Here is a 27,852-nt window from a genome sequence, read left to right as displayed (position 1 = left end):
TCAGCTTTTATTTCCTGATATTTATATGTCGACGTGTTAATCGACATAGAACATGGCACGTTTTGTATCGGACCACCCAATTTGTAGGCGAGCAAAAATATCTGAAGATGTGACTGACAGGTGTTTCTTCTGACCCAGGCGTGTCTTGTTAGATTGAATGTTTAAACAATAAATCGCTCTGAACATCTACTCTTGGTTTGAGCCTTCAGTTTCACCTGTGAAGACTGCGCTTGTTGTTAAAAAGGATAAACCAGCAAGAAGATCATAGAGCTGTCTATCGGAGAAAAGCAAGCCGTTTTGAAGCTGAGACAAGATGGAAAATCAATCAGAGGCATTCCACAAACATTGGGCATAGCTAATGTAGCAATTTGGAATGTCCTGAAAAAGATAGAAACCTCTGGTGTATTGAGAAACAGATGATGAATGGATCGGCCAAGGAAAACCACGACAGCTGATGACAGAAACATTGTGAGAGCTGTGAAGAAAACCCCCAAAAACAACAGTCAGTGACATCACCAACATCCTCCACAAGGCAGGGGTGAAGGTACAGAACCACAATCCACTGTTTGAAGAAGACTTCGAGAGCAGAATTATAGAAGCCACACCACAAGATGCAGTCCACTCATCAGCAGGAAGAATCAGAAAGCCAGATTGGAATTCCCAAAGAAATATAGAGAAAAAGTTCTGGAACCGAGATGAACCTCTAGCAAAGTGATGGAAAGGACAAAGTGTGGAGAAAGAAAGGATCTGCTCATGATCCGAAACGTACAAGCTCTTCTGTGAAACATGGTGGAGGTAGCGCCATGGCTTGGGATCGCGTGGCTGCTTCTGGAACATTCTCACTCATCTTTATTGACGATGTAACTCATGAGGGTAGCAGCAGAATAAATTCAGAAGTCCACAGAAAGGCATCCAAATTAATGGGGGGGGGCAGCAGACATTCATTCATTCATTCATTCATTCATTCCTTCATTCACAACAACCAAGTAGCGGTGATCCATTTATACATTGTAATGTGTTTGTATATGAGTATATATGGATCAATTCCGTCCTTTTATTTCTTTATATTTCCAATTCTGATATTGGCAAAATTCAGGGAGTTGTCTGAAATTGCCTAAAATTGTGAAAAAGCATCAAAAGATTTGAATGTATCTGTAATGCTTTTGTCGATGTTTAGTTACAACTTCTTTTTTTTTTTTTAAATTCAGTTTTAATTTAAAATGTTTCACGTTACTAACCCTTCATTCACATGACTGAATCTGTAGATCGACCCCTATAGGAGAGGGAAGTTTGTGCTCTCCTCCAAACGTCTCACATGAGCAGTAGGTCGAAAAGACGAACAATATGCCTTCTATATCTCTTCCTACGTCTTCAATTTGTTCTCCGTGTTTGCATTTTTACACCTCGTCATCTTCCCATTTTTCTCCATCCAGCTCAGTTTTTTGCGTATGCCTTATGGGCATTAAGAGCAAAGCAGAGGCCGTCCAGCCAAGAATTCCCTCCTATAATTCTATTATCACTTCTCAAAATAAACTGTTCAATGGAGATAACAATCAGGTATACAGTATGATTACAGTAGGAGTAGAGACATCTGTCTGATTTCTACTTCGTCTGGGGATTAAGACATCTGGGCGGAATCACTAGAGTGTACTTTATGGTTGGCGTCTTAAAGGTCCCCGACACGACGGCAGATTGATCATTCCAGCTGCTTTGTTTTTACTAACAGTCATACTGAATGTTATTGATGTTGTACTTTTATTCCGATTGCATTAGATGCAATCCTTCTCCTTTCTCCAACACCCATCCCAAACTTTGCGGTCTGTCCATCCCTTTTCCAGGAAAACTTTTCTTTTTGTGTCATGATAAAACCGACATTCTTCCCAAAATACCTCACTACCTAAACACCAGCCTTTTTTTTTTTTTTTTTTTTTTTTTTTTTTTGGGTTCCTTCAATGGCTTCATTCATCAGTGGAGTCATGAGTTTCTCCAAATTGTGCGGAGGTATTTCTGGCTTTAGGACTGGTGTGTGGTGGAGATGCAGAAGTATATAATAAAGTCTCCAAATAGACATACCGATTACCATTATAGATTGTGTGTGTGTGTGTGTGTATGAGAGGGAGTAAGACCACTGAACCAGGGTACTGTGGTAATGCTTATGACTATGAGCTCAGAGGACAGTGACTGGCTTGAACCATGCAGCTTAGCAGCTCATATCGTTGAATGCATTACAGTAAACTCTGGTTAAAACATTGTCTAATTACAGTTTACACTCTTCTCTGATGTGTGTGTATGGTCTTTTTCCCCACAGATGCCCACTCCGACATTTCCAGTTGTAGTAAAGATGGGGCACGCCTATGCAGGCATGGGAAAGGTAAGGATTATGAGTCTTTAACGGAAGCTCAGATTCAAAGCACAGGATGGATCTAGACCTCATTCCTTATTTGGTCTTAGCATCTAGAGTGGAGAAAGGTAGGTTACAGATCCACCTGCTTGGTGGATCACTAGTCCACTTTCCTGGAACTAGCGGTTCCTAAAGTGCTAATATTAAACTGATATCGAACCTCCATATATGTATTCATGTATTTACATTCAGTTACATTCCTAGTAAGATCATAGAGCTCTAATGCATACACTATAACGTACCTTTCTACTTCCTTACTAGGAATGTAACTGGATGTAAATACATGCCTTGATTTGAACAGATAGTGTGTTCTGAATTAATATAAATAGAGATACAAATAGGAGGTGCGCTGTTTGCTGGTTTTTGTTTGTTTTGGTGGGTTTTTGTTCTCCAGAAAGCTTCATGTTGAGACTAGATGTGTGCATCAGGACTTTGATCTCAGAAACAAGACAAAAAAATGTCGAGATTGAAGGGCCCGAGTATGAATCTCATTCATTCTTCTCTGTGGTTAGTCACTTTAGACAGAAGATAGAAAGGTCTACAGGGAATCTGGTTCAGGAGTTGAATGAAGTTCTGTACTGCAAATTGCTTTTCGTTGTTACAATTTGTGAAAAAATAAAAAATAAAAAATGGACTTCTTTTTTCGGCAGCCCTGCTTTTCCAGTGTTTCCGGGGGTATAATATAGGTAGACTTCACGTTAAAAGAAAAATAGAAATTAATAAAACCTTCCGGTCTTCCTGATTTGGGAGCGGGGAAATCATCCGTGTTTTACAGCAACTGTAATTATGTATCCTTTATATCTATGGTCACAAACCAGCCGTGTTTGTTCACCGTTCGCTCGCATCACATCTGCCTTCTGTAAGCTTCTGAAGGTTTTTTATGAAGACACTTAGGTCTTTGAAATTTAGAATCTGGCAGGTTGCATGTCCTTTTTTTAGAAATCTGGAAAATTTTGTGAAAAAATCTGCAAGGCTTTCTGGCTTGTGTACATTCTCTAGCACTTGTGCAGTCAATATGTCCGATTGGCTTTGCGTCTCTGTGTGCAGACTTCTGTGTTCTGCCATGGTACACGGAAGAACTGTAAATAATTCTTACTGGACAGTGTACTCGGTAGCCGTTGAACTGATGTTATTGACAGTGAGTATACATCTCACAATGTCTCACAATGCCATATTAAGGCTCTTTTAGCTGGTAACAACTGACATGATGTTATTGACCTCCAATTTTTTGAGCTGCAGAGTTGTAAAACCTGCCCACCTTTGACTGAGGCTAGAATTCTCCCGCACTACTGGTGCGACGTGTTTCGGTGGTTTGGTCAGTGTGTAAAACCTACTTCTTTAGAAATAGTTTGACCATACTTGAAGGGCTCTCACTTGTCCGATATGCTTAATTCGTGATCGAGAAGAGGCGCTCATCCAGTTCCTCCTGAGCCCGTGTGCCAAGGACCTGCCCATGCACCAGCAGCACGTGTAGCAAAGTGTTTTTATGAATTTCTGACAATGGCATTTGCGCAAGCTGGACTTGCCTTCTCATTTCTGTCAATACACCCAATGATTTCTCATGCCCTGTTGCTGTGGCTTGGAGCAATTGAATATCCCGTCTTGGGCATTATCTCCTTGATGTCCAAGAGCAAATGGTGTTACTGATACAAGTTACACTACAGTAACAAACCAGTGTGTTAAGCGTTCTTTTATATCCACAGTATGGATTTGCCCTCAATGCTTTATCCATTTGTACCTCTAGTGAAGCCAACGGTCTCTCTACTAACGGGACTGATTTCAGAGCTATAGTTTCCGCACCGGTTGTTGACGCTATTAAGCTCGCTCTTATACGGGGTCAAAGCTTCCCTGTGCTTGGAAATGTGTACGAAATCTTCTTAATAGTAGTAGTGTACTAGCCCAGCCACTTGCTTGGGTCGATGGGTCAGGCATTTAATCGGTTGCATTAGGTGGAGGATCAAGCTTTAGTTTTGGCAGCCATGATGCCAGCTTTCAGCGCATTAAATGCTGCTGTGCCATGTCCTGGGGTTTCACCCTGACTGTCTGAATGTGCCATTGGTGGTCTATCAGCACTGTGCTCCAAGGTTGGCCTCTGTCAGTTGTTGTTTTTCCTTTGATCAAGCTTGCCTTCTTTCGCCTAGTGGGCCTTATAGTCACAATTATTTCTGTGTCTTCCTGCCTCAAAGGGGGAGGTTATACAGAAGGCAGCAGTTCTTCAATAGCCTGTGAATCATGCATTTGACATTATGCTAAAATTGTGTCAAATCTATGTAAGTGCTCGACTTCGTGGTGCAGATTTTACGATAACAATTTTCTTAAGTGTTTGTGGGCGCTTCTCAGTGACTTAAGCTTCCTCAGCAAGATGAGAATGGGAACGAGGATGAGTATAATGTAGCAGGGACCTTTTATAGGTTACACCCATGAGTTTGTTATTAGTATTCAGCTTGGAAATGACTACATGGGAAAACTCCACTAGTGCCGTGAGGAAACCGCCATGGCGGGCCAGAGCGTAATGAAGTACAACTTCATTCAGACACCTCACAAAAAATAATCGTAAATCACACTTCCCATTATAACAAATCCATTAAACACCTGTTTTAGGTCTGTTTTTAACCTCAGTCTAATCCAACTCTCTGACCCCAGTGTACAGTAATTTATAAATGTACCGTATATATCTTTGTATGTGTATGATATGTGTATATCTATATTTTGCCTGCATGAACTTGGTCCACTTGGCCATTTAGATTAGAGAGAATCAATACAAAGTCATTCTCGTTGCTCACCTTTATCCTATTATGAAACATTTCTATCCTGATATGATATGAATCCAGATAGAAATGAGTCCTCCTTCTTTGGTGTTGCCTCTCCCAGGATGATAATATTTGCAACCTAAAATGTCTGAAGGTCTTGTGGATGAGAGTCACTACAACAGCTTCAACACACCTTGACACCTGATTTTATAAGTCTCTGGAACTGTACTGAAGGCACTGAAGAACCTGTAATGAACACAAAAGAGATTCCTTCAGATGGTCCAAATTGGTCCAAAACCTCATATTGGTTTCTGATTAATTTCATGCTGAGATTAAGTTACTGTGAAGGCAATAGCATATCATTGACAGCATTTTCACACTCATCAAACCATTCAGTGACCAGTTGTCTTTTGTGAATGAGGAAATTGTCGTCCTGGAAGAGACCAGTCTGACATTTTTCCGTGTCGGTAGGTCAGTGGCTATGCTTTTTTTTTGCCTGACTGAACTCTCAAATATACAGTATTTTTGCATTCTGCATTTTCTGTACGAAAAAAAAACGGAATATTTCCGACCAAAAATGTAATGTTACAGAAAAATTTTAAACGTTTTAAATATAGTAAACATAAAGAAGGCTGTTGGGCTTTCCCTGCAAAAAAAACAACAAAACAAACAAAAACAAAACTAATGTGGAACGTCAAAGATTCCAGAAGTACTGTGGCAGATTCTCCAAGATACACTATGAAACTTACCAGCCAATTTACTTATAAAACTGCACAAATTTGTTTTTAAAAAAAGCAAAGGGTTGGCACACCAAATATTGACTTTGTTTAGTTTATTCCTGTTTACTGCTAAAAAAACAAAAAAATGTATATATATTTTTTTCTTATGTTCATTCATTTTAATGCATTTTTTGTGCCTAAGCCTTTTGCATTTAAAGGCCTTTTGTACTGTATATTTGTCTTCATAATGAAGGGTTGATGCACTGTAACCGGTTCTTGCTGACACTACGACCACGTCCTTTATCAGTGACTATGAACAGTCGCTCTTCTGTTTTTCTTCTGTTTTCATGCAGCTTATCTGCAGCACCTTCAAAACACTGAATATCAACATTCTGCTGCAAGCGTATGCTATACGTTCCCATAGTAACGCTTCCAAGCTTTCCCTCGAATGCTCTGTATGAGACCTTCTGCCTCAGAGCTTGTAAGTCACAGGGAAACGTGGTACGGTAAAGTGGGTATTTTCAAAAGTTTCATAGGTGGTAAATTCTTCAGACTGCCGAGAATATGGAGTCTTTCCAAGTTTTGAAAATATTCACGTTACCGTGTGGCTCAACCCATAAAGTGGTGTTTGCCATAAAGAGGAGGAGTTTTGTATAGCGGGCAGCCAGGATTTTGCGATCGCATAAATGAACGCAAAATCGAGCAAACTCCGCGATATTCGGAGGAGCTTGCAATTTTTCGGAATCACCGCAGATTTTCCGCAGATTCGGACCAAGACGCGTCATGTGACATCATCACGACGCGCATTCAGATAAAAGGCCTCTTCGGTTCACGTCACGTGCGTCGAACATGAGTACGGACATCACCGGGGGGGAAAAAAACATTGGTGCAAATTGTGATTTCGCCAGTTCAAGTAGTTTTCAACTGAAAAGAGCACAACTCCATTTTTGGAGTTGCATCGCAAATTTTGAAAAAAGCCGCAGCAAAATAAAGAGTTTTTGGCCGCAACAGTCACAGAAAAAAACCCCTCTGCAAAATCCTGCACGTACTGAACTATACTGTATATAACCTACTACTCTATATACAGTTTATTTCACTTGTCATGACAAAGACTATAACCTTCAGAATCAAAAACACTGCTCGAGCTCAACTATGACAATATTCCACACAGTGCTTTTCCATGTTTATAATAAATATAATATAATACTTATATATTTAGTACACATTTTGGTACACAATATTGTCATGGGTAATTTGAATGCACAGTTAGTCTACACCTCCATACATGCCTGCAGATGGTGTGTGTGTGTGTGTGTGTGTGTGTGTGTGTGTGTGTGTGTGTGTGTGTGTACACTAAGTTCTGTTTACATTTGTCAGACAGGGATGGAGGGTGTGGATTTCTAACTTTTATGATCTCAGTCCAAATGTCCCTGATGGCAGGGAGGTTCAGGGAATTTCCATCTCAGAACACTCTAGAAGAGTCAGATTAGACAATTATCCAATCATCCAATCCAAATCCCAGGTTTATGCAACAGTGCATGATGCAACTGCAAACCACATATGAATCTTTTTCTTTTTTATTATTTATTATAATATTATTTCTTTTGTTTGTTCTTCATCCGGCCTGTCCGAATGCTCTTTATAATCAGAAAATTACATGAATTCTGTCACGTGATGATAAAGATTTCTCACCTCAACTTAAGAACGCTTTGAATCACTATTTGAATTCATTTGTTTAATAATTATTTTTTTAAAAATTATGCTCTAAAGCCCTTTCTATTTATAATAGAGAAGGCTGAATAAAATAGGAATGGACAGTATATTGCTACACAAAGCACCCATTACCTGACCACATCCTTCTCATTCTTTGTAGCGCACGTGACCGTGCTCGACCCCGGTGACCCGATCGTGAGATAAGAACACTGCAGAAACAACAGCGAGGGAGGGAAATCCTCCAAAGGGGTTGCATCTAACATCGCTCTGTTTTAGTCATTGCGGTGTATTTTTAGTCATTGCGGTGTGTTTCTCAGGAGAGTATATTCAGGAAAATGTCAGATATGTAACCACATTTTAAAAGATCTCTGCGATGAAATAAGAAGGTGTGGTTGATTTACTCCATGTAGTGCTGACCGTTCTGATGAAGTTAATATTTGTAACAGCTATAGTTAATGAACGCCTTAAGTTGAAGGTGTTAAAGTGGTTCGCTTTAAAAATACATTAATGATCTGCCTTATTTACAGCTCTTCCAGTCTTCCATTTTGAAGCTTTTTAGTTTCCTTTCCTTGTGGGATTTTTATGTGTGTGGCATCCTAGGACAAAATTTTAGCTGTTTTTTTTTTTTTTTTTTTTCTTTAAATATTGCTTTGAACATATTTGACCTCCCCATGATTGCAGTATTCTCTTCCAGCACAGTTTCATTCTACAAGCTCTAGTTATTACTATTTCCCTTAGTTTCATACGTCAGCAGCTATTATGCATATTTGTGCTGTATTTTATTCTTTTATGGTTTGACGCTTTTACTAGCTCTGCTTTCCAGCTGCCTTGTTGTGTCCTTGTGTACGTACAATAGCTACAAATGAGCCTCCGCTTATGTTTCCTATGCGTGGTAGATTAAGCTGGAGAATTCGACCGACTTCCAGGACATCACCAGCGTGGTGGCTCTCGCCAAAACGTACGCAACCGCAGAGCCTTTTGTCGACTCCAAGTACGACATCCGGATCCAGAAAATTGGCAACAACTACAAAGCGTACATGTAAGGACGGGTTTATTAACTTTGTAGGTGTTTACGCGTGTGTGTGTGTGTGTGTGTGTATGTCATGGTGGTGTTTCCCTGCACTTCAGTCCTGTTTTGATATATATTTCTTTCACATTCTATCTTATTATGTGTGTTCATTCAGTGCGGAACAAGTTCACAACAAAACACACCTATGAAAGTATAGCTTAGGACGTAAGTACATTTAAAATTAGCTTGAGGTATGAAACCTCAGACTTTATAGAGACAGATACTCAGATAACTGTGTGTCAGTGCATGACCATGAGAAATGGTACACCACGCGTTTACCGAATAAGCATGATAGACTCACTGCACTGCCGTAACACAGGACGCTACTCTCCCAGCGCTGCGCCCTGCTGTGGCATCCTCCAAGGGGAAACAGTGGCGTCTCCATGGGCCTGTCCTAACTATTATGTGGCTAGCCTCATCACCCAGAGTCGCCAGCGGTGTGGCACTGGACAGTTGCTTTCCTACACACATTCCCTTCCCAGTCTCGCTCTCTTGCTGATTGCTTTAAGTGTTACCCGTTGAAGCTGCCTGTAGTTTTCCAGTTCAGCGCACCTACTGTACAACAACATGCTCAAAGCCGTAAATGCCCTATGATTTACCGTCAGTCATGTGCTGGTCATGTGTTACACAATTGACCATTATGATCTACATGCACAGTGTTGTGATTTCATACACGCAAGACAATCTGTTGTCTTCTACAGAGTTTCAGGAGACAGTTAAGAACCTTTTAAAGGCAGTGATCAAAACCGAACATAGAAATGTATACTTTTTTTTTATTATTCTTAAAAGGTCTAAGACATTCAGTCATCTTTAATAAGCACCGTAGCCTGGTTTGCGTCGTTGTGGATCTGGAGCCTATCCCGGGAACGCTCGGTGCGAGGTTGGGCAATTTGGGCACCTAGGGGCAATTTCATCTAGCCAATCCACCTACACGCACGATTTTGGACAGTTGGAGGAAACCAGACAACTTGGAAGATCGTGAAAAGCTCCGCACCGGATCGAACCCTGGAGCTGTGAGGAAGGAATGTGTCACCATTTCCTTTACTGTCATGATTAACAGAAATATTTGTGTTTGTAGATTTCGAAGAAGAAAAAAATGTGATCCTCGGGTTAACTTAAAGGGTTAAATCTAAGAAGGCCTTAAATGGCATTTGTTCGCTAGCTGTTTTAGGATGAGTGTTTACCTTATTTTAAAAGCCTAGGTGTGAGTTGTGTTTGATACTGAAGGGTGTCCTTAAAGAAGAAGATGACATCCTGCCCATGATCCATGGCACAATCGTGTGAGAAGATCATAAAGCAGTTATCAAGTGATTAAACACTGAAAGAAGACTTGTGTCTCGATCAGATTTAATGGAATAATGTTTTCGCCCGCCGTAAGTAAGCAGACTGTCCAGTCATTTACGCGTTAAAAGCGCTCCTTATGTTGCTATGACGACCACTGATTTCATGATTGGCATAAATGCGTACCATTCCCCCGTGTGTGTCAGGAAGCGAGGGAAAGTGCGGAGAAAGAGCGAAAACACTCATCTGCTCAAATAAACAATGTCCAGCCACACATCAGTGCCTCTTCCTGTTTTAAACATACCAAAAAAGAAAGCATGAGCAACACCCTTCTGGCTTTGAACTAAACCGAACAATAAGCCCACTAAAAGACCCTGCAATCAATCACTTATCTTCTGCTCACTTCCACACCAGTTTCCTTTAGTGCTTGTCAGTATGATCCATGGCCTTGTTGAAAGCAGGTTTAGAATTTCTCAAGGTTTGGGAGCAAAAAAAAAAAAGACTTAAGGAGTGATGACAACTTTATCCACGGTTTACTTTACCTTGTTGTTTTTTTGACCCCTTTCTGTTTTGTCTCTTTGTAGGAGAACCTCCATTTCAGGTAACTGGAAGGCCAACACCGGGTCTGCTATGCTGGAGCAGATCGCCATGACAGATAGGTGTGTCTGTGTATCTGATGATGAAGTATATATAGAATGTGCATATACTATAGATGAACAGTCAGACAAATAAATAAAGATGCTGAATAATAGACGGGACAGTTGATTAAGTAACTGAACGAATCATATGTGGATAAGGAAAGTTTGTTGATCGGTTTGCTTTATGTAGTTCTCGTATTCAAAAAAAAAAAAAGGGTCATCGGTGTTTCTAATGGCCTCGGATTTTTTTAGGTATCGTCTGTGGGTGGACTCGTGCGCTGAGATGTTTGGAGGCTTGGATATCTGCGCTGTGAAGGCTGTACATGGAAAAGATGGCAAGGATTATATTATAGAGGTACATCGCATACATAAACATTATAAACGTCAAAACAGCACACAGGACTCCAGGGACATTTGAAAGCACATGTTCCAGTGTGAAGTTCATATCTGTTATTCTGTAGTACTTTAGGCTTGTTTTGTCTGTATTTAAGCATGTTGACATTTATCTCCTTGGTTTAGCCAAAACAAGCAAGCAAAGTGGCACTGAGACCGAGTTTAAAGAGTTTGTCTCGGATGCACTAGGCTCCCTGATGTGCTATTAGTTGGGTGGGTCAAGTCTGATTCAGACTCCGAATTATTTCAAAGTAGTACAAAGCAGCTCAGCAAACAAAAGCAGTAAAGTGAAACTCCAGTCTACTGACCGGTGGAACTTTGCCTGTAGAATCTATTGTACTTCAAGAGCGAAAAAAAAAAAAGTCTATCCACTTTGATGTCACGATTCCCTCAACCCCCACCCCCCCTTCTTGAGTCATAGAGAATTTGGGCATTCGTGTTACGGTGTAATTGAATTGCGTCTCTCGCCATGTAGTAATTTGTTAGCTGTGGCTTTAAGTCAGTATTCAGCAGTGCACGAGCTTAGATCCAGCCCGTCATTTCAGACTTCCTACACAAAGCTCTGTTTAGACTGGAGAGATGATAGAGGAAACGATAGCTAGTGTAGTGTAGATAGCGTAGTGGGCCGCAGCAACTTGATAATGAAAAAGCGAAATAGATGTTCAGATTAGTTACACGATGTTCAGCGGAGCCAGAAGTCGAACGCGCCAGTAGCGTGATAGAGATGAAGATATTGAGAACGGAAAGGCTGTGAAAAGGTGTGTTCAGATCTTCCGAGAGCTTAGGGATCATCTGGAAATGCTTCACTCGATGTTAGACGTATTTAATCAAGTACATTCACCGTGTGAAACTTTAAAACCTGATAAAAGTCGGTGGAGATGTTGTAAAGTAGAAGGCGAGGGGAAGAGAAAACGTGGCCGATCCGGTCGGAAAGGGCTGCAATGACGGAGAATAGGTTTTCCTGAAGATTTTCTCTTTAGTCGTTCATGTTCTAATAATATGTCTCACCTTTCCATAGTTCACAGCTAGATAATGGATCGGATGAGGCAATCCTAATGTGAATAGAAAGATCCAGAATGTGAGCACAAATGCACGACTAGTAAATATTGTTCGCTGACACGTGTATGTTATCTCAGATTATAAAATGAGACTTAACGGTAAGTTCATTTCCTACTTATTCATACATTCATCTTAAGAAATAACTGCTTCATCCTGGGCAGGGTCACAGTAGATCTCGAGAGCGAGGTATGAACTCATCATGGATGGATCTTCAGTCCATCACAGGACACTACATTCACACATTCATTCACACCTAGGGGTCATTTTTAGAGTCACCAGTCCATCTACTGGCATGTTGTTGTTGTTTTTGTTTTTTGTTGCGGGGGGGGGATTATTGATTGGAGGAAACCAGAGAACCCTGAGGAAACCTACATGGACATGGGAGGAACATGTGAAGTTCAGCACAGACAGCAGCCCAGGATTAGTCTCAAACAGGGGATCCTGAAGCTGTGAGGTGGCAATGCTACCCGCCTTCCCTAATTTCTTATTGCCGATATTAAATGAACAGGTCTTAAAATAAAGATAAACGTCCTCGGTTTTGGCGTATCGATTAAGGTGATCAAGTACGCCACATATTAATTAACAGTGTTCTGGGAGATTTAGGGGGCTGTGAGATGTGTGTAGCACAGCGTGATCAGATTGGAGCGTTAGTGTTTGGTGCCACTGCTAAGTTTGGAGAGAATTAGAGGTCGAGAAAAATCAATTACGGAAATAAAATAATAAGTAAACGTGAACTGAACTGAAAAGGAGACCTTTTATTTATTCTGAAGGCCAGAATCAGGTTGGTTTTACAATGCTGGAAGTCGATGTCTAGGTTAGTGGTGAATTTCTTTGGTGCAGGTATATTATAGTGTAGTTAAACTGTGCCGAATTAGGACGCTAAACCGCTGGATGTGCCAAGGATCAGAATCAATACATGTTCTAAATTGCTAAGTATGGAAAAACTCTCGACAGACCATGCTGTTGTTGCGCAACTGCTCCAAAATGCATTATTTTTGTATAACAGCATGGTCTGGGTGTGTGTTACTCCACTTATTCCAAAGCAGTTTGACTGTTACATTGTTTCGTTTATTAATGAATGAATGAAATTTGTGACATATTTACAGTTTACCGTTAAATTTAATATCGTGGAACATCCAAGAGACAAGATCCTGTTCTCACGAACGTTAAAGTTGTGCTAAACAGATGTTCTTCACCAGTCTCTCAGTCTCTTTCTCTGTCTGTCTCTCTCTCGCTCTCACACACACACACACACACACACACACACAGTCTTAAACCTTGACCTAGCCTCTAATAATCCTTATGGCATTGGGAAATTGTTTGTGGTTGATAATGCCATTCAATGACAAGGTCTACAGAAGAAAACCTGATAGAGCATAAAGTGTGAACTCGTCTCTGGCCCACTGATAATCTGAAGGGCAGATGGCTGAAGTCACTCAGGCCCTGTGTGTAAGAAAAACACTCCAGCACCGCTTCTGAGTATCCCGGCATTCTAAAGCCACTCGTCAAGGTTATTTATAACCCAGCGGCTCGTGTTGCGCTCATCGTAGGACACATCTGTGCAAATGAGCAGATATTGCTCGGTATATTTTCTGTTGTCGTAATGACCTCACAAGGACCAGATGAGTCGTGTAGACGCATTCCCATTGATGATGGTCCAGCACAAATAGGAATCTCTGTCTGCCTTGACTCTGAGGTGATGTAATGACAGCAGATATCTCACTTTGGTCAGTTCTGGTTTTCTCTTTCCTTTAGTGACGAATGATGCTTTCCGTAGAGCACAAAGGCCTTATCTATTCTCAGGAGACCCAGTGCAGGGTCTGTGGGAAGTGGATACATGAAATTAATAATTTCTCTATACAAACTGTGTGTGTGTGTGTATGTATGTATATTTATTTATTTATTTATTTATTTACCTACTTTATTTTTCTGTGCCTACTTTCCCAGCATCTAAATGAATAAAAGTAAATGTGATGTAGATGACTGACACTCAGTAGGACACTCAGTAGGACACTCAGTTGGACACTCAGTAGGACACTCAGTAGGACACTCAGTGGGATACTCAGTAGGACACTCAGTAGGACACACTGTGGGACACTCAGTGGGACACTCAGTTGGACACTCAGTAGGACACTCAGTGGGACACACAGTAGGACACACAGTAGGAAACTCAGTGGGACACTCAGTAGGACACACAGTAGGACACACAGTAGGACACTCAGTGGGACACTCAGTTGGACACTCAGTAGGACACTCAGTGGGACACACAGTAGGACACACAGTAGGAAACTCAGTGGGACACTCAGTAGGACACACAGTAGGACACACAGTAGGACACTCAGTGGGACACTCAGTTGGACACTCAGTAGGACACTCAGTGGGACACACAGTAGGACACACAGTAGGAAACTCAGTGGGACAGTCAGTGGGACACTCAGTGGGACACACAGTAGGACAAACAGTAGGAAACTCAGTGGGACAGTCAGTGGGACACTCAGTGGGACAGTCAGTGGGACACTCAGTGGGACACTCAGTGGGACACACAGTAGGAAACTCAGTGGGACACTCAGTGGGACACTCAGTGGGACAGTCAGTGGGACACTCAGTAGGACACTCAGTGGGACACACAGTAGGAAACTCAGTGGGACAGTCAGTGGGACACTCAGTAGGACACACAGTAGGACACTCAGTGGGACACTCAGTGGGACACTCAGTGGGACACACAGTAGGAAACTCAGTGGGACACTCAGTGGGACACACAGTAGGACACACAGTGGGACACACAGTAGGAAACTCAGTGGGACACTCAGTGGGACACACAGTGGGACACTCAGTGGGACACTCAGTAGGACACACAGTAGGAAACTCAGTGGGACACTCAGTGGGACACTCAGTGGGACACTCAGTAGGACACACAGTAGGAAACTCAGTGGGACACTCAGTGGGACACTCAGTGGGACACACAGTGAGACACTCAGTAGGACACAGTGGGATACTCAGTGGGACACACAGTAGGACACAGTGGGATACTCAGTGGGACACACAGTAGGACACAGTGGGATACTCAGTGGGACACACAGTAGGACACACAGTAGGACACACAGTAGGAAACTCAGTGGGACACTCAGTAGGACACACAGTAGGAACCTCAGTGGGACACACAGTAGGACACACAGTAGGACACACAGTAGGAAACTCAGTGGGATACTCAGTAGGACACACAGTAGGAACCTCAGTGGGACACACAGTAGGACACACAGTAGGACACACAGTAGGAAACTCAGTGGGATACTCAGTGGGACACACAGTAGGAAACTCAGTGGGACACACAGTAGGACACACAGTAGGACACACAGTAGGAAACTCAGTGGGATACTCAGTGGGACACACAGTAGGAAACTCAGTGGGACACACAGTAGGACACACAGTAGGACACACAGTAGGAAACTCAGTGGGATACTCAGTGGGACACACAGTAGGACACACAGTAGGAAACTCAGTGGGATACTCAGTGGGACACTCAGTAGGACACACAGTAGGAAACTCAGTGGGACACACAGTAGGACACTCGGTGAGACACTCGGTGGGACACACGGTGGGACACTCAGTGGTGGTTAAGGCTCTGGGTTACTGATCGGAAGGGCGGAGGTTCGAGCCCCAGCACTGCTGAGCTGCCACTGTTGGGCCCTTGAGCAAGGCCCCTAACCCTCTCTGCTCCAGGGGTTCTGCATCATGGCAGACCCTGTGCTCTGACCCTAACTTCCTAACATGCCGGGGTATGCGAAGAAAACAATTTCACTTACACATTACATACATAATGTAATGTACGTGACCAATAAGTTTACAGAAGTTTACAGAATAAGTTTTATAAGTTTACAGAATCTGCAGAATAATTTGTCCTGTATTTCCTCATTTGTAAGTCGCTTTGGATAAAGAGCGCCTGCTAAATGAATAAAAGTAAATGTAATGTAGATGTGCGACACAGTGTTACTGTCTGTGTGGAATGTCCATCCATGTTTCCTCTCACCTCCCAAAAGCATACTGGTACTTGGAATGGCTACGCTAAATTGCCCCTAAGTGTGAATGAGTGTGTGCATGGAGCACTGCGATGAACTGGAAGCACAACCGGAGGGTGCGTTCCTGCCTCACACCCAGTGCCGCATACAAACTGTTAAGCATGAAAACTTATTGAAGAAATAAAATGTGAATTATTTTCATACTTTTCAACCTATCATAAAATCTCCTTATAAAACTGCAGAACGATGAACATACACAAAGCCAAACTGTGCTCACAACAAACGTTGATCCATTTTTTGTATATAGTATTATAGTCTTTTTATAGGCTTATAATACAACTCCTTTACATATACATTATGTACTTTTTTATATATCGGACATATCTATACCACATTTCACTCTACAGATTCACAACCGCGCAGTTTCAAATTGAATCCATCTTTTGCTATTTTCCTGCTTTGTCATACGTTCCGTTGTCCTGAAGTTCCGGTTATATGTTAACCCCATTAACACTCCGGACACATCAGCGGTTCCACTCCGGGGCTTAAATGTTTCTCGCTCTCACTGCTTGCGTGCCTCTCTTATTCCTTTCACTCGAGTTATTGAATAATTCAGAGCTGTTACTGAGTAAGATGCCCTAGTATGAGTAACCAAATATTAAATGCAGGAGTTCATACGTTTAAAGAAAGAATCTTTCGTCTGCGGAGTAAAATAATAATAATAATAATAATAATAATAAGCATGTATTTACATTTAGAATTCAAAAATCATACACTTTCTTCATTACAACTGTCATTTATAATGCGATGTAATAATAATAACGAAGGACTGTCAGTCACTGCCTGCATTGATCGAACAGTCTTTGTGCACGGTGTTATTTTCCTAATTATTATAGCCGGCTCAACTAAGTCTAGATTGACAATGTATGTCACTCAAAACAATGTCCTTAATTAGACATCATTTTACACCCAGAAAAGTTGGAATTCCTTTCAGTTCAGTCAGAGCTTGATTGTTTTTTTTGTTGTTTTTTTTTGTGAGCCTGGACGTGACAGAAAGCCTCGCGCTCCAGGGAGCTGATGACGCAGCACATTCCAGCTCTAAACTGTTCCTCAGTGGGAGGCAGTGAACTAGATGAAGCCATATTATAGGAATGTGTAGTATTTTACTGCAAGCATATGTATCCCTATCTTTCCTTGGGCTTCTCTGGTTTCTTCCCACTTCCCAAATGCTGGAAGTTGGATTGTCCCTAGGCGTGCATTATAATGGCCTGGCGCTTAATCTGGGGTGTGTTCACGCCCAATCATGCATAGTGTTCCTGGGAAAGGTTATGGATCCACAGACCAGGATAATGCCTTCCTGAAGATGGATGCTTACATAATTACATTTTTTATTTATTTTTTTTTAAATATATTAAAACATTAATGGATACAAACTTAACAAATCTCAAAATAAATGTCCAGACTAGGTAAATATTTTAGTGGAAGTAGGTGAAGATTTATGAAACCGCTCTCTGATGATGCAACATAGACATTAACAAGGAAAATTGCCTTTATTCTTTACATTCATGGCTTGGCTGTGACGTGTAGGCCCGTGTGTGTTTAAACGTTAGTAGGCAACAGAGAAAACATTACAGCACTGATGAAAACAGCCTCGACCACCTCACGTCCAGCATCCAGCAGGATGATCTAACCTCATCGTCTGCTGAATCACTCTGAGCCAGTAAATTACAGGGAGGCGTGCCGGGACAGCGGGGATGGAAACGGTTGGTGTTTGAAGTCTGTGCCCAGGCAGTGGCTTCTCAGTGGCTGTGGTTATGAGTAACAGGCAGAACCTCCCTACTGTTCCTGCCTGTTTCAGGAAGGCCCCTGTGCTTTAACCACTTTGTAAAATTCCTTAATTTCGTTTAATACCCAAAAAGCCGTGCAGTCGTTGCTGTGAAAATGAATGATTCTTCTGTCCGTTTGTTTTGCGTTTCGTTCCAACAGCGGTGATGACAGCTTAAAGCAGTAAACCACTGGGGATGAAATTCGGAGACATGCTAGAGTTCTTTAAATCCTGCCTTTTCAAACACAGCACTGTGATAACATTAAATGATTTTGTGCTTGGAAGTTAAGAAGGAACAAAAACTACAGTTGGTGGAGGGGGAGGGGGGGGGTTTAAACTTTTGAACACGATGATCGGCGTAAATTATTTTATTTAAAGATCTTACTTTTTTTTTTTTTTTCATTCAGTACTGGCCTTTCAGAAGCTACATAACATATTTACATGTTTGCCAGAAGACAAAATAATAATCATTTACGCCGATCGTCCTGTTCAAAAGTTTACACCCCCCTGGCTCTTAATGTATCGTGTTGCCTTGTTGAGCATCAGTGAACGTTTGCAGCTTTTGTAACAGTCGTGTGCGAGTCCCTCGGTCGTCCTCGGCGTGAAAAGACGGATCTCAACATCATATAGCCGCTGTTGGAAAGGGCTTAAATATGCAGAAGATGCTGGAAAAGTAAAGAATGTGCCGGACCTGGAGGATTTTTCTGAAGAAAAGTGGGCAGTTTAACTGCTCAGGGCGAACAAGGGACTCGTGAACGACTCTCACAAAACATAAACACAGTCGTTGGTCGTCCAGGTAACGACACACGGGATTAATAATCAAGCGCGCGTAAACTTCTGAACACATTTTTAAAATAATTCTTAACATTTTGCACATCCTACAAGGCGTATGTGAACGTATGACCTCGACTGTAAACTGCTCGAAAAGTCCAGATGCAAAAAAAAAAAAAAAAGAGGCGCACTGTGGAAAGAGAATTTAGAAAAGCGCATATGTGTTGTAGGAATCCCAAGAGATAAAGAAGCAATATTTTAGGAGGGCCTCTCTGCTCCAGCCTTTCCTCACTCCACCTCTTCCTCTCTTTCTTGCTCTCAGCAGCTTTTGGCTCTTCCCCTGTCCCAAACTTTGTTTACACCAAAGAACTGCTCACATGTAAGCAAGTGGCCAAGACACGAGTCTTCCACTTCCAGTGTTCCTCTCAGCCCGTGTCTCTGTCTTCTCAACCTTCTACTCCTCTGTTTTGCTGCCTATGTGAAGTGGCACACCTCTTTCCCAGTTTGAAATCCAGCTCCAGGCACACGTATGAGTCACTGTGGTGGGACAAACTTTACAGCCAGTCTCTTTTCTTTGAGCCCATGGGATTTAAAACTTTCCGACCATAACACCGCCGTGTACCCGTCACACTCTGCCGCAAAACACCCAGACCTGATCCAAGTCTTCTTCCTCGGTTTTCTTTTATTAGGCCACAGCAATCCCAGCTAAAGCCCTCAGCATTAACAACACTGCTACTGCTTCTTTCATATTTTTCACCCACCTTTTCATTTCTTTTCATCTCTGCAGCTCTTGAAATGGTTCGAAAATGGTTTATGACACTGAGTCTGTATTTCAGAAACTCTATGACTTTTAATTTCACACACTCCCGGCTTATTTCTCACTTGAAGTGAAGTTTTTCTCCTCCGGAATCCTGTAATGTATTTATTTCAAACTATGGTCAATGTAATCTGTTAGCAATAGAAAAAAAAAATCTAAATTTATGTCATCTTTGAATCTGTAATATATATATATATATAGGATGTTTTTGCAGTGTTTGGTTCCAATCAGCTCGGTGTCCTTCAAGCGAATGAGCAAAAAAATACTGTATAAAATATGCATTACTTATATAGAGTCAAACAAGTGGGACTTTCTACTCTAACACAAAATCATTCTCACAATCATTATCTAAATATTAATATAGCACTTTACTTCAAAAACATTCATCCATTCATGTTCAGTAACTCATTTATCCTGGTCAGGGTGGCGATGGAGACACTGGAACACTGGGAGCAAGTACATCCTGGATAGGACACCAGTTTATCACAGGGCACCACACACACACACACATATTTACACCTAGGGAAAGTTAGAGAAGCTGATCAAACTACCTCCATGTATTTTGGAAGTGGGAGAAAACCGGAGAACCCACATAAACACAGGGCACAGAAACTCAGTACACACAGTAACCTGAACTCAGGATTGAATCCGAGACCCTGGAGCTGTGAGATTCCACCGTGCAAATATACGCTTTTTTAAGGTGTTCCCTTTGATCAAACAATCAAATCCATAACAAAGATGGTTAAAAGTACAGATCATTTAAACCCTCTTACCACCAACAACCCTAAAACCCCACTGTGAAATATTTCACTTCCCTGGTGGTTAGGACTTTCAACGAGATGATAATAATAACTCCAGATATACATCTAAATCAATACAGAAATGGCTACGAGAGACCAAATCAATGTGGGTTTTTATTTTTCTTCCAATGGGTAAGTCTGGATTTGAGCCCTATTGAAAACCTGTGGTCTGAAATGAAGAGAAGAACTGTACAAATATACAAAACCTAAGAATATAAAGGAGCTTAAAAGGTTTGCCGTCTTTCCAACCGTGTTAGACATTACAGGGAGAGACTCGGTACTGTTATTCTCTTCAGAGGAGGCTTTGTACTGTAGGTGAACCCTACATGGAAAAATTGCACTAATTATAATATTTAAACAAATATATATATATATACTTCCATGGATATCTGAGCTTAAAATATCACTAATTGCATGTTATTCATTTGTATATATTTTTGGTCTATTTTCATGAACGGTGCTGATAATTCCAAAGCAGGAGCAGTTTTCATTAGAGAACATTTTTTTGAAATGTTATAACACTGTCTCCAAGTGGTCAAACAGGGGTACTGCAGTGTCTGGTCTGGTTTTAAAGACTCCGTAAAAAGATCCGGTCTGATCTGGTTTGTTTCAGGTGATGGATAGCTCCATGCCTCTGATCGGCGAGCATGTGGAGGAGGACAAGCAGCTCATTGCTGATCTGGTCCTCAACAAGATGGCCTTTGCTCTGCTCGGGATCACCTCTCCTCAGTCCTCCAATGCCAAGGTGCCCAAACAAACACCACTACTGACTCACTCTATCCATAGCTTAAACATTATACACGTTACTAATAAATTTCAGTGTGACCGATCTTGAAATACATCCCGAGCTTGTAATTTTAAAGATATTCGATCACTCGGATATCACAGTGGCGTTCATCCGTTTGTCAGCCACTCAAATGACTTCTGACAGCGTCTACAAGACAGGAACCTGCGTATCTGAAAACAAAAAATAGACCAAATCGATACGTTCGACATGCTAATGCGTCACTTTGTCTCAGGGACAGACACAGCCTGGTCCACAGACGACTCAGCCGAGACGAGCTCAAGGTGAGTTACTAAGAAAATAAAAATCGCAAAGCGTTACCTGGAAATCTGGTGGTATTGACATTTTGTTAAAGCATTTTATTAAAGCATTTTATTTCTTCTAGCCACCGACACAACAAGACAAGGTTAGCTAATTCATTCTTTCCTCTAGACAGCTCACTGGAATACCAGAATTTAATTCTGCTCGGTCTAGAGATCATTGCAGAACTTCTGTAGATTCACTCATGTGAACTACTTAGCAGTAATTTTCCCAGAGCTTTCGGAATACCGAATATATTATAGCTACATGTAAATTATTACGAGGATGAACAGTATACACTGCTCTGTCTATCCGTGCGTGTGTAGGAGGTCCTCGCTCAGGTTCTGCCTCACCGTCTCAGTCTGCACAGGGATCTCCACAGCGAGCTCGCTCTGCGAACACCTCTCCCAGTCAAGCCTTCCAGCCTGGCCCAATCCCAGCATCCTCCTCTCAGAAACAAGCACCACAGCTCAAGTAAGCTCTGTTACTTCATCCACTCTCACTGTGTTTGTTACTTTATCCACCAACGTCCACCGTTTTATACAGAACATGCTATATTTATATATAGATCAGCCATAACATTAAAACCACCTGCCTAATATCGTGTAGATCCCCACAAAAGCAGCTCTGACCCGTTGAGGCATGGAAAGTCCTGTACGCTGTGAGGTGGGGATCCGGGAATGAGATCTGGGGAATTTGGAGGCCAGGAAAACACCTTGGACTCTTTGTCATATTCCTCAAATGATTCCTGAGCAGTTTTTGCAGTGTGGCAGGGCGCATTATCCTGCTGAAAGAGGCCAATGACATTAGGGAATACCGTTACCATGAAGGGGTGTACCTGGTCTGCAACAATGTTTAGGTAGGTGATACGTGTCAAAGGAACATCCACATGAATGTCGGAACCCAAGGTTTCCCAGCAGAACATTGCCCAGAACATCACACTGCCTCTGCCAGCTTACCTTCTTCCCATAATGCATCCTGGTGCCTGCAGTTTTGAAGATGCTCTGACCCAGTCGTCTAGCCATCACAATTTGGCCCTTGTCAAAGTCGCTCAGATCCTTACGCTTGCCCATTTTTCCTGCTTCCACCACGTCAACTTCGAGATCTGACTGTTCACTTGCTGCCTAAAATATCCCACCCCTTGATAGGTGCCATTGTAATGAGATAATCAAAGTCAGTGGTTTTATTGTTAATATTGTTGGTGGCTTGGCGGTTAAGGCTCTGGGTTACTGATCAGAAGGTCGGGGGTTCAAGCCCCAGCACTGCCGAGCTGCCACTTTTGGACCCTTGAGCAAGGCCCCTAACCCTCTCTGCTCCAGGGGGCGCTGCATCATGGCAGACCCTGCGCTCTGACCCCAACTTCCTGACATGCTGGGGTATGCGAAGAAAATAATTTCACCATGCATATGTATATGTGACCAATAAAGACTCGTTATCATTATTCCAGCATTACTGACAGCTGGATTGACGTGCATGCATAAAAAAAGAATCGTCTTTAAATGTCTAAAACATTTAAATAAATAGTTCACACGTGTTAAGTTGGGATATCTAAGCGGGTTCTTATCATCTTCTTATTTGCGTTCAGTAACGCAGACATCTAACGCCATTTGCACGTGTTATCTTTCAGCAAATCTCAATCTCTCACAAACACCTTCACGGAGACACTGAGAGGAAACCCAGTGGACGACGAGGCCAAAGCTGAGACCATCCGCAGCCTCCGCCAGTCCTTTGCCAGCCTGTTCTCCGACTAATACGCTCGCTCACACACACACCAAGATCTGCACTTTTGGAATGAAGGTTGTTGTGAAGGTCAGTAGAGTCGAAGCGAAGTGGCTAACCTCACAACTGAGGAAGAGGTGCGTTAGCTCCATGTCACTAGGACTGAGATCACGTCTCATTCTTTTCAAACCTGATTCTTTGACCTCTTCCCTGATTCTGAGATTTTAAGATTTGACTTCCCTTTATTTATTTATTTTTTTTATTTATTTTTTTTTTTAAACCATAACACTGAGAAGATCCACAAAGTTTCCAACATGAAAATAACCACAAAAGCTCGTCTTGTATGTCTAATATCTGTTATTACAGTTTACTTCAGTGACTTGAGCGTTTGCAGCAGGGTTCACCGATTCCAGTCGCGGAGGTTCGGAATGACGTTCGAGCGATTTCTCGGCTTTAAGCGGGTTTAATCGGTGAGATCGCCAGACTGCACCGGATTGTGGAACTCTGCTTTACAAACTGCTTTGGTCTAAAATCAGTATCTTCCTGTGGACTCATCAACGTGGTTGTAACTTGTAGTGTAACAGTATGAAAAGTTTCTCCGATACTCGTATAACCCAATATCACAGCATCACCTTCATCTAACTAACAACTAATTCATCCGAACTAATAAACTGCTTAGCAACAACAACAACAACAAAAAAAGAAAAATCGGTATTTCTGTCCTGTTTTATAAATGTAGCATATTTCAAGAGTCATTTTTTTTTTCAAATCTGTAACAGTGTAGCATAACGTTAACAGCGTAACTGTTTCAAATTTACCGTCTTATGCTATCAACGGCGCTTTATGATTGAATTAGCGATTGAATTAGCGAGCAGTTACCGTGATATAATCCTTCAAGCCCATGACACAGTATGTATTACATCAGGCAATATTCCACATGTTTATTTCCAAATATCGGGATCAGTCTTCCATTACAAATGAATCTTCCCTTTATACGTGAAGTGTACTTGACAGTGTAAGTACTGTAAATAGTATTCTATTTATTGGGCATTTCATCTCCTTACTGGGAATCTCTGACATTGACTTTTGAGGGAAGAATCTTCACAACAAACTAAGGAAAAGGTCATCATCATAATAATAATAATAATAAGAAGAAGAATAACCTGTGAGTCCCATTTGAAAGCCATTAAATCACTGACATACTGAGGCCTTGATTTACTAAGATCCTAAATACTGTGTGTTGGGGGAAAAGTGGACGTGTGATTTATAAAGAATAATTACGCGAATTACATTAGCTGTAGAATAGGGGTAGAGAACAATATGGATATGAGGTGTTTGGATTCGATAGCCGTGACACGTGTTCACGTGTTTTAAGAGAATCTCGCCATGAGTCAGAGTGAAACCAAACATCTCCACACAGGCGTATTTCTGCAGTTCAATTAAAGGCTTTGAGTTGCATCAGAAAATCAGTGTAAATGCAAAATAAAAGGGTGTGTCATGGAGGCCTGAGAACAGGCCTCTCCAAATTCAGGTTCCTACTCGGAACGCGGAACGTTTACACGACCGCTCGCAATAGTAAATACTGTGCAGTAATATCGGCACCCTTGGTAAATATGAGCAAAGAAGGCTGTGTAGAAATTGTCTTTATCTTTTAAACTTTTGATGTTTTGTTTAAAAAAAAAATTCACAGAAATATTCTGCTCTCATGGATATGAAACAATTGCAAACAGAACACTGGTTTATCCGCCAAAAAAATCTTTGTTAAATAAAGGTGTGCAACAATTATTGGCACCCTTTTAGTCAATACTTTGTGCTGCCTCCCTTTGATAACAGCTCTGAGTCTTCTCCTATAACGCCTGATGAGGTTGGAGAATACATGGCGAGGGATCTGAGAGCGTTCCTCCATACAGAATCTCTCCAGATCCTTCACATTTCCAGGTCCACGCTGGTGGACTCTCCTCTTCAGTTCACCACACAGGTGTTCTATGGGGTTCAGGTCAGGGGACTGGGATGGTCAGGGCAGGATCTTGATTTTGTGGTCAGTAAACCATTTTTGTGTTGATGTTGATGATGTTTTGGATCATTGTCCTGCTGGAAGATCCAACCACGCCCCATTTTAATCTTTCTGTCAGAGGCAGTCAGGTTTTCATTTAATATCTGTTGATATTTGATGGAGTCCATGATGACATGTATCCTAACAAAATGTCCAGGTCCTCTGGCAGAAAAACAGCCCCAAAACATTAAAGATCCTCCTCCATATTTAACCGTGGGCATGAGGTACTTTTCCATACGGCTACCTCTCTGTGTGCGCCAAAACCTCCTCTGTGTTTATTACCAAAAAGCTCTGTTTCGGTTTCACCTGACCGTAGACCCCGATCCCATTTGAAGTTCCAGTAGTGTCTGGAAAACTGAACACGCTCGAGTTTGTTTATGGACGAGAGTAGACTCTTTTTTCCCCAGTGTTTTGTTTGCAATCGTTTGATATCCATGAGAGCAGAGTATTTTCGTGAATTTTTTGAAGAAAAGATCAAAAGGTTAAACAATAAAAGAGAATTTTTCACAGCCTTCTTTGCTCATATTTACCAAGGGTACCAATATTAGTGGAGGTCTCCGTAAGTAAGTAAATAAAACACTTCGACACCTTAAATGACTTTTAAACAGAAATATCCTATCGCATATTCATTAAGGGGGGAAAAGATGCACATACAGAGAACATTTTTGTTCATGTACAAGATACAGTTCTCCAAAAGCCCTATAAGTAAATCAGCCTTCACTGTTTTTTCTGTTTTTTTTATGGGTGTTATAAAGTTTGCACAGGGTTTTACACACACACACACACACACACACACATATCTTTAGTAAATCGGGGCCTAAGTCTTTTGGGGGTTTTTTAAGCGAAAAAGATCATCCTTACAGAATATCCAAGGTGTCATGTTGGTCTCTCTCAGTGTTTTGTTTCATTTTCAAGTATTTCGTGACCATGAAAATATTATGTTGCCTGTTAATATAAGTAGCTGGGTTTATTTGACTTGTGGACCAAATTCTGTGTTCATGTTAAAAAAAATAAAAAAATGAATTAAAATAAAAAAAAAAAGAGAGGAAGGAAAAAAAACCTCAAGCTTTGCAGTGATGCTAACTGGTTTACTCGTTTTCGTTCTTTCTTTCTTTCTTTTTTTCTTTTGAGAGAATGCCTAATGTCAGTGTGACGTATCGGTTTCCTCTAGAATCTACACGCACATTATGTAGTGCACTGAAAAGCCATAAAATAGAAAAGAGGATCCGTTTCATGTTTTGGTGATTTTAACCGGTCTTTGTTACCTGTTTATATTTTAGCCGCACACCGCTAAGTTTCATTTCTTATCTATCCGATATAATAACAGAAGACGTGTTCATATGTGCATTATATGTCTGTACACGCCAGTCTCCCAGTCAGCTGGCGGAGTAATAATCCTGTATTCAGAGCTAGTCCAAGCAATCGAATGATCTGTTGACTAGAACTTCGGCGTGGTCTTATGTATCGTATTCTTTCTTTTCCTTGGAATTACCTGAACTGTGTAACTAATCTATAAAAACATCCAGTGCATTTCTGTATGCGTGTTAATTCATGATTATTTATTTCTTTGTTATTTTTATCCGGTGTATCAAAACTACAAAGTTATATATTTATGTATGTATGTATGTATGTATTTATTTATTTATTTATTTATATTTATATGACATTTTATTTGATCCCCTGTATATTAAGCGGAACGATGTTCTTTACGAAGCATGCCTTGATTTCTACAGTATTCTACCCGAGTGTTTGACATATCTGAGCATCAATCGATGAGGTGATTAGCTTTAAAAAAAAAAAAAAAACAACAACAACAAAAAACAAAACAAACAACTGAGGCATAGCTGTTGATGATCACCTGACTTGCAGTCGCTATAGGCTACCTCACGGCTCGCATCTCTCGCAGTGCAAACGCCTCATCCGTTAAAAATTATGCAGTCGAAGCCAGCGCTCGGAGAACGTGTGAAACCCGCTGCGTACGTACAGTAGCTGTAGGTCCGTTTTCTTTTCCACCTCCCCTCCTAGAGGACGTTAGGTCAGTGGTTTTTTTCTTTTGTTTCAAGTCAGACAGACGGATGTGGGTCGCAACACAGCAACTACGGCGACGTGGAATTGACAACGACGAAGCAAAACCAGCTGATCGCCAAGCAATCGCTGTCTCATACAGTGTTTTCCGGCATCCTAAAATATACACACGACAATATACACACGCAGGAACGACACACGTGCAGAAAAACGCATTACAAGAATACGAACACATCTCTATGGTTGTCATATTGCAGTGAGTTATGCAGTGTAGTGTTTTTCTCTAAAGTAAATGTGGCATGATTAGGACTCCTTTCTCTCTCTCTGGTGCCTCTGTAGTGAACGTTACTCATGTAGATCAGTGTTTCTGAATGCTTTGTGTATAGTGTGTATCATTCTACATGTGTTTTAATGTCACACGTGCCATTTTTTGGTACTGTTTGGGTTCTATATTTTGGTTAATGGAAATGCTATTAAAGTGTTTAATAAAAGTGGTTATTCCTTTGGGTTTCTTTGTGCAGTAAATACACTAGGCTTTAAATAGTGTATATATATATATATGTATATATATATGTATATGTATATATATGTATATGTATATGTATGTATATGTATATATATATATATGTATATATATGTATATGTATATATGTATATGTGTATATATATGTATATGTATGTGTATATATATGTATATGTATATATATGTATATGTATAT

At 41.2% G+C, this 27,852-nt stretch overlaps 1 protein-coding gene across 8 annotated transcripts in view; it reads left to right on the top strand.

Annotated features, from left to right (window-relative positions):
• LOC108279672 (synapsin-3) overlaps positions 1-27,624 on the top strand; it is a 124,757-nt gene extending 97,133 nt beyond the window's left edge. For 7 of the 8 annotated variants that reach the window (XM_047162314.2, XM_047162317.2, XM_047162318.2 and 4 more), the window contains 9 exons: positions 2,309-2,371; positions 8,480-8,622; positions 10,518-10,592; positions 10,824-10,926; positions 20,866-20,997; positions 21,272-21,320; positions 21,422-21,442; positions 21,663-21,810; positions 22,964-27,624. In XM_047162314.2, the coding sequence (XP_047018270.1) occupies positions 2,309-2,371; positions 8,480-8,622; positions 10,518-10,592; positions 10,824-10,926; positions 20,866-20,997; positions 21,272-21,320; positions 21,422-21,442; positions 21,663-21,810; positions 22,964-23,087 (858 nt within the window). In that variant the 3' untranslated portion in view covers positions 23,088-27,624. The remainder of the gene's footprint in view (positions 1-2,308; positions 2,372-8,479; positions 8,623-10,517; positions 10,593-10,823; positions 10,927-20,865; positions 20,998-21,271; positions 21,321-21,421; positions 21,443-21,662; positions 21,811-22,963) is intronic. The other variant, XM_047162315.2, reaches the window with a different exon arrangement.
• The last annotated feature ends 228 nt before the right edge of the window (positions 27,625-27,852 follow it).

This window comes from Ictalurus punctatus, chromosome 19 (genome assembly GCF_001660625.3).
Source record: "Ictalurus punctatus breed USDA103 chromosome 19, Coco_2.0, whole genome shotgun sequence".
Taxonomy (NCBI): Eukaryota; Metazoa; Chordata; class Actinopteri; order Siluriformes; family Ictaluridae; genus Ictalurus; species Ictalurus punctatus.
Note: the sequence above shows the minus strand (reverse complement) of the source record. Positions and strands in the feature narration are given on the sequence as shown.